Raw genomic sequence first — 7,071 nt, forward strand, 5'->3', positions numbered from 1 at the left:
TATATATATATTGACCTTCCATTTTACTCCTTGATGATTATCTCTTGTTTTCTGCTGGTTTTCTTCCCTCACAGTCAGTCCAGCAAGATGGGTTTCCAGGCTTGGCTGCCCCTGCCCTTGCCAAAGCAGCTGGTGGTGTTTGGGCTAGGAGACTGGAGCTGTTACTCTCTGGACACAAGCGTCACGGCAGACGTGCTGGTGTCCCCAGGCATCGCGCCACAGCGGGTCGGCACGCTGGAGCCCGCCCGCAGGTCACGCTGGTGCTGCTGGGGTGTCAGGAGGGGTGTCCTGGAAAAGCTTTCTGCTCTGTCGTACTGCCCGGTTCTGCTGGTGCTGTCCCAAAGCTGCTCAGGCTTGCCAGTCCTCCACCACGGTGTTTCTCTCTTAGTGATGCTTTCAGCTTCCTTTCGGCTGCCTTCAGGGCTGGATCTTTTTTGGCTTTGGGGTGTCACCAGCTAGTGTGGGAGCAGGAATTTTTCCTTGGTCAGTGTCACTTGTGGGTTGAAAAAAACGTGGTCCCCTATGCAGGTCCCTGGTGTGGGAAGGTGACTGGAGGACAGATATTTTCATGGCCTCATTGAAAGAGATGGACAAAGGCAACTCTGTGAAGCTTGTCCTGACTGTCAAAGGACAGGTAAAAAACCCAACATCCTCCTCTCCTCCTGCCCCCTGGGTCCCAAATGTTGTTACTTCTGAGCTACAGAACTTCCTTTCCCATCCTCTCCTTTTCCTTCTCTTTGCTACTCCAAGGCAGAGCTGCCTCATGCAGATCTGTTCATGCACGTCTGTGATGAGCCTAAACGCTCTGTGATGCTCCAGGCCTATTCCCTAAACACAGCTTCGCCAAAACACCTCATCTGTTGCTGGAAATGGGCAGCAGAGAGTGGCTCCCTTCCCGTTCCACTCTCTCCTGGGTCGCTGGTACTTACACAGTGGTTTTACCTTGTACTGAAGCCCTTGGATTTAGCATCTCCCAGTGCCTGTCTTTGCTGTTCTTTGTTTATTCTGTTGGTGCTGGAGATGAAAACTGCGCTATTCCCTTGTAGGGAATCTGTCCCTTGCAAGACATGATTTTGCTCACCCTTTGTGGATGGAGGCCAGCACACTCTGTGTGTCCTTTTATCCTCACTGTCAGTATTTCTACCGCAGCTGCTCCGAGGTTTCTCCAGCAGTACGCCTGCCCACCCCTTCCTCATCCCAGAGACCACCCAGTCACCAGTGTTCCCAGCAGATGATATACCCCTTGGCCAGGACCTGGAGGATCCTACTGCGGTATGTGTATCCTGAGCCCTCCTCTCCTTATTTCACCTTCTCCTTAGTATCTACTCCCTCACTTGTAGCGGCTCAGTTGATGTCTAGCAGAAACATTTGCTGCTGCTCTCTTAGTGGAGACCTGACTAAGTTTCGGAGCCAAAGATTCACTTGTGCTAAAGAAAGTGGTACTCTCCATTGAAATGCCTTTGGAAGGGTTGAGTTTAACAGCCCTCGGTGGGATGATTGATCAGCCTAGTTGCTCCTAGCACAGATGGCCTTTCTGCCTTTCCAGTTGCCTTGTGCTAGCTGTACCCATTGCAGCCAGCAGCATGAAAGCAGACGACCACTGGGCATATAGCAGCAGGTAGCTGCATTCCTCAAAATATATTTGGCAGCTGATACTGTTGGCATGCTGGCCCTTAAGGCTCAATGGGAAGACTGAAAACAATGGGAGCCTGAAAACAGTCACCATGTGAAACTAATCTCTGCCCCAGTAATAGACAATTGACAGTAGCCTCAGGGCTGATTTGACTGGGACTCTTGTCACAGGTTGAGAATCAGAGCTCAGAGATGACTGCTAGAGCATCTAGGCCTGGGAGGAAGGATGTCTGCCCACCACTGAGGGCCCTGGCAGTACCCTGTGCCCTGAAGCCACCATCTGGCAAGGTGGAAGCCAGTGAGGCTGGGAGGAAGAGTCCTGTCCACCCCAAGAAGCTCAGGAAAGTTTTATTTGAACCTACAGCATCTGAGAGAGATCTCGAGGAGGAAGGTAACTCTGGCAGCTTCCAGGCTTATTTTACGGGTCTTGCCTGAACAATCTGTCAATGCTGCTGGGGAACGACTTCCCAGTCTATTTCTCTGTATACCTCCAAGGCAAGATGGGCTTGCCTGTCTTGCCTTGCAAAATACCGAGAATGGTCCTTGGTCCTGAATAAACCACTTGATGAATTTTTGCCTGTTGGAAAAAGGCCAGAAACAGAACTTGCCAACACTCTGTACCATAACATAACATGCATATCTCTTCATATGAGTAGAAGTGCTTTATAAATGAAGGCAAGTATCATTAGCCTTGTTTTACAAAAGAGTAAACTGAGGCACAAGCAAGTTACCTACTGTGATGTTCTGTAACCTCTCCATTTGTCTGTTTGTTCCCCTGCTAACAGCATACCACTTGGTCCATAGAAGACATTGGTTATTATTCAAGCATAGAGAATATGAAAAGGAATATATGTGTAATTAGTATAATGGTACTGAGTTGTCAGTGGTGAGAAGGTAGCTGCCAAGGGGTTGGAAACAAAACCTTTAGCTTCTGGAGTGTGAATTCCAAGTCAGCTCCAGGGTGTGACCAAGTTTGTGTGTAAATGTTTAACATAACTCAGTGGTCCCCATGTGAAGTGACTTCTTGGGACTTGGCTTGCTTCTTACAAAGGCAAATATGGCTCCATCATATAGTCACTTCCACTGTAGGCAGTGTGAGAAAGGGGGAAATGAGCTTCCATCAGAGGGGTAAAGCGCAATGGTAACAGCATGATGGCAAAGGAAGTGTGCCCTGCTCTTGCCTGTCTTCTGCATTTCTTCAGATGAGACTTTCTTCAGGATTCTTGGTCTTGCACCTTGTTTGTTGCAATGAGGTAGTTTTGTGCTGGGGGTTGGAGGAAGGAAGGCCAAAGGGCTCTTAGCCCGTGGAGCCAAGCACTTCCTGTGGTATATCTGCTGACTGCTTTCTTTATCAGGCCATCTCTGTGTTCCCTCTGTAGATCTGGCGGTGGAGGAGTTGCGAGGTGAGGATCTGGTTCCTAGACCCTGGTTTGTCTTTTCAGCCAGTTGGTGATGCCATTCCCTTTAATGTCTCAGGCCTCTCATGCTTCATCCTTTATATCCCCAGCGATCAAGAATATCAAGTAGGTTGTGTGTATATACTGTTTCTCTCCATACAATTGCCCTTAGAATAGATGCTTCCGGTACTGTTAGGCTCTCCAACACACTTCTGTAGCCCGTCTGAATCTCAGGCACACCTCTGGGTGCATAGTCCTTTGAGGCAAAGGGTAAGATGTGGAACAGACTTCGATTAAAACGTATTTTTTTAGCTTGCTCAGCCAACTGCAGGGGCCTAGGAGAGAAGAGGAGGAGGAACAGAGCAGTATGAGGAATATTTCTGGAAGCAGCTCCAGGCTTCTGGTTGCTGTATCTCGGGCACTAACAAGCTGTCTCTGGGTAGCCGTCCCTCACAAGGAGTCACACAGGGGGTTAGCACAACTGGCATATCCCTTCTGGGGATGGGTGGTCAATGGGGGGGCATCCGAGCCTGTCTGAAGTGGCAGCCTGTATGCGTCCTACACCCAGCCAGACTCTTTGCTGGCTCCCTCTGCTAGCAATGTCTCTCCTAGTACAGCAGTTATTCCCCAAAGCCAACAGAAAATCTTCCTCGGGGAACTGTCTCTTGCCACCCCAGAGGGAAGGGACCTGGGGCCCTTGCCTTCCCATTTCTGCCCTCTGAGCCTTCAGTGGCTTTGTTTTCCCCAGCAGGGAAGGAGGGAGCTAGGGGCGCCTTGTCTGACTCTGCTCACAGCCCTGTGCGCTCCCCTCCCCAGGCAGTCCCAGCCCACGGTGGTGCCATGCCATGTGCCTTAGTGACCCGGGGACAGCTGTTCTATTTGGTGGAGAGGGTGTCGATCAGCGGTCCTGCAAGGATGCACTCTGGAAACTGGAAACTGGTGGGCACTTCAGGGCTATAAAAGGCAATAGGCGCAGTGGGACTCGCGGACAACTCATGCAGATGGGAGGGAGTACTCAGGGGTATGTGCATAGGGAGGGGACAACAAAGGTGTCACATCTCCTAGCATGGTCATCAGGCTGAGCTGACAGCATAGGGTGCCAGGAGAGGCTGTGGAGTTTTATATAAGAGCCCTCCAGGAGCCAAGGTATAAATTCTGGAAAGAGTTGGGTGAATTTTAAGGGGTAAAAGCAACAGCACAATTTGCAGTCTGTGTGTGATGACTGGTGGAGAAGTGTTAGATACAATTCCAGTGCCCTGCAGCTTTCTGCACCTCACCGATCCTCTCTTCCACCTTACTACTCCCTATGTAGTTAGTGTTCTCCTTCATTCCTTACACAGAAAAAAAATCTGTGAGAGTCCCCTCCAGCCCTGAATCAAAGGAGAGGAGGAGATGAAGGGAGCAAGGTCTTGAGTAAAGATTGTAAGATACTCTTTAAATCTGGAGAAATTGAAAGCATCTTTGAAATCCCACACCATCTGTCTTGGTCTTGCTCCCACAGACAGTGATTTCTGGCTTCCAGTGGGTTTCCAGCTACAAAACGCCATGCCATCACGCTTGCATGGTCACACAGCTACCTACGACCCAGAGACCAAGCGTATTTACATCTTTGGGGGCATAAGGGAGGACAAAGACTACAGCAGCATTTACATTCTGGACACAGTCACCTGGAAATGGCTCCCTGTGGCTGTAAGTACTGCAGCTCTTCCAAGACAAAAACATGGGAGGGGTGGCAGGTCCTGCCTGAATGTGACAATAGATGTGCCCATATCCTTATTCCAGTAGTCTTGGTCCACTGTTGCTGCAGGTTTTCTGAGCTGCTTAGATGGCATTGACAGATAGAGAAGGCTGTGTTGAAAGGCCACAAGCTTGGCAGAAACCAGGGGCTGCACCTACAATGAATGAAACAAGGTGAAAACATGTTTGCTGCACAGTGCTGCGTCTGACGAAGGTCGTGGGTGGGAGGTACTGTACAAGTGGCAGAGGGAAATGGCCTCTTTATATGGTGCTGTTGAGAGCTGTGCTGGATGCTGAGGTGAAGAGCTGGTCTTCTCAAATTGGGGACTGCTCTGAGTACAGCAGATCTCTGAGCTCTGTAGTTGACTGTCATGTCCTTGCAGAGGGCCTTGTCAGCGAGGAACTATCTGTCTCTTTCTTGGCTAAGGCACAAGATGGCTTTTACAGAATAAGCCTGGATGAGCTTTTTCTGTTTTCCGTCGTCTTCTGAGGAAGGTGGGGCAGGAGGTTGACTTCCTTCTCTCATCAGAGCATTCTGGTGGTGCAGAGTGCAGAAAGTATGTACTGTCTGCCTGTGTAGCAAAGACCTGGCTGCGGAGCCAATAAAGCGAAAATTGAGACTTGTTGAACTCACTGCATGACATGGGCCCCTTTCCTATGGGTCAGGCAGCAAATAATGCACTTCTCATAACAAATGTATGTTGAACTTTTTCCAGGCTAAAGGGAGGATGCCAGTGCTCACCTATCACAGTGCAACTATTTACCGTAAGGAGCTCTTTGTTTTCGGAGGGACTTTCCACAAAAAGGCATCACTGGAAGTTCAACCCTGCAGCAATGCACTCTATGTCTTCAATCCAGAGCATGAAATTTGGTATCAGCCCATCTCAGAAGGGGAGAAGCCTCTGCCTAGGCTTGGGTGAGAGTGCTCTTATTCCAGCCCTCCAAAATAGAGCAGGAAACCTTCTTACCTTCCCTCCCACCCCAGTGTAATTTCCTAAATATTAAGTGATTGTTCTCTACCGTTTGCTCCTTAAGATAGGGCTATGTTTTGAGCAATGTGACTCTCAGTACCTCCTGTCATGAATCCTGATGGGATTCTGTCCTTGGGCTGCCGTGGCTGGGGGTAGAGGCTGAAGCTATGGCAGCCCTATAGCAGAAGCAAAGGCTGAAGTGTCACTTTTGGGAACTTGCTGAAGGTGCTTTGTTCACTTGTTTCTTCTCTGCCCAGGCATTCAGCTACTCTACTGAAGAACAAGCTGCTGATTTTTGGGGGTCGGAGGACTTCTCTCTATCTCAGTGACATGCATATCCTGGATCTGGGTAAGAAAGTCTGTGCCAGATGGCTGCCTGGGGAAGGTCCGTTCTAAGGCAGGAACTGGGGAATGAGGCATGCTCGATAGGAAGGTAGCATTAACGTTATAAAAACTCCTGACTAGGCAATGGACATGTAAAACTATGGGGCAAAAAAGCCAAACCCTTTCTGGGGTAAGAGGGGAGGGAATGGGGAAAAACAAGAGAACGCTTTTTCTGAAGAAGTTAGGTAATAAAAAAGGCAGGCTGCTGATGTAGCAGAGTATGGAATTTTTGGTCTAGTTATGAGGCTGAGCTTTTTGGACATCTCACTCGCCTTTCCCGTGGTTGTCAGGTTTCATGGAGTACACCCCAGCCCCCCTCCTCGCTGGACAGCCTTCTGCACGTTGGTAAGATCCTGTCGCAGACCCAGGAGCTATTTTCTTCCTCTGTCCTTTCTCTTTGAAGTCAGGTTTAAATGGTGCTTGTGGTCAGACCCAGTTGCATATCTCTGTCCCACTAGTTAAAATACAGTGGATGGCCCCTCTGCAGTGGGACCAGAAATTCCTGTGCTGTCCTAGTTGGTGCTTGTAAGGTCTGGGGGATCCAGATGCCTTAGTTTCCCTGGAAATCTGGCTTTCAGGCTAGGGGAAGTTTTTTGCCATGTGCTAGTGAACTGTATTGCCTGCTGTTTGGTCCCGACAGTACCTTGAGTACAACAGACACACAGAGAAGAAGAAACTCTTGTACCAGGACTATGCTGTTCCTAAAGGGACACTGTTGCCCATGAGAACAATGACCTAAATCAGACCAAAGCCCAGGTAGCCTGCTATCTCACTCCATACAGTAAAATATAGGAGTTGTGATAGCTCCTTCTGAGATAATGAGGTGCTTTTCAGGCCTGATTATGGCCTGACCTGCAGAGGCAAACAAACAGCTCTCAGGGCTATTCAGCAAGTCAGGGCAGAAGAGAAGCAGAAGTTTAAGTTCCATTCTGCAGCTTAAGCCCCCAGCC

General features: G+C 49.3%; 3 protein-coding genes across 9 annotated transcripts in view; 2 read left to right on the plus strand and 1 right to left on the minus strand.

Annotated features, from left to right (window-relative positions):
• The window catches only part of LOC118453081, an 8,600-nt gene extending 4,032 nt beyond the window's left edge, over positions 1 to 4,568 (plus strand). The window contains exons 1-6 of one of the 5 annotated variants that reach the window (XR_004842996.1): positions 10 to 251; positions 529 to 634; positions 1,150 to 1,272; positions 1,804 to 2,023; positions 3,012 to 3,968; positions 4,531 to 4,568. Coding sequence is in view for 3 of the 5 variants with exons in the window: in XM_035902005.1 (XP_035757898.1) it covers positions 34 to 251; positions 529 to 634; positions 1,150 to 1,272; positions 1,804 to 2,023; positions 3,012 to 3,085 (741 nt within the window). In the remaining 2 variants the exon portion in view is untranslated. Of the gene's footprint in view, positions 1 to 9; positions 252 to 528; positions 635 to 1,149; positions 1,273 to 1,803; positions 2,024 to 3,011 lie in introns of those variants that run through there. The other 4 variants (XR_004842995.1, XM_035902007.1, XM_035902008.1 and 1 more) reach the window with 4 other exon arrangements.
• Positions 1 to 7,071, minus strand: part of GSTZ1 (glutathione S-transferase zeta 1) — a 21,943-nt gene that overhangs the window by 3,987 nt on the left and 10,885 nt on the right. The window contains exon 10 of one of the 3 annotated variants that reach the window (XM_035902004.1): positions 2,014 to 2,209. The exons of 1 other annotated variant lie outside the window; for it this stretch is intronic. The gene's annotated coding sequence lies outside the window, so the exon portion shown is untranslated. Of the gene's footprint in view, positions 1 to 2,013; positions 2,210 to 4,714; positions 5,358 to 7,071 lie in introns of those variants that run through there. One more of the 3 variants, XM_035902002.1, reaches the window with a different exon arrangement.
• The window catches only part of LOC118453082 (acyl-CoA-binding domain-containing protein 4-like), a 3,265-nt gene continuing 1,567 nt past the window's right edge, over positions 5,374 to 7,071 (plus strand). The window contains exons 1-3 of the mRNA XM_035902009.1: positions 5,374 to 5,682; positions 5,995 to 6,086; positions 6,412 to 6,466. Coding sequence (XP_035757902.1) covers positions 5,465 to 5,682; positions 5,995 to 6,086; positions 6,412 to 6,466 — 365 coding nt within the window. The 5' untranslated portion in view covers positions 5,374 to 5,464. The remainder of the gene's footprint in view (positions 5,683 to 5,994; positions 6,087 to 6,411; positions 6,467 to 7,071) is intronic.

This window comes from Egretta garzetta, unplaced genomic scaffold (genome assembly GCF_000687185.1).
Source record: "Egretta garzetta isolate BGI_Z169 unplaced genomic scaffold, ASM68718v1 scaffold79, whole genome shotgun sequence".
NCBI lineage: Eukaryota > Metazoa > Chordata > Aves > Pelecaniformes > Ardeidae > Egretta > Egretta garzetta.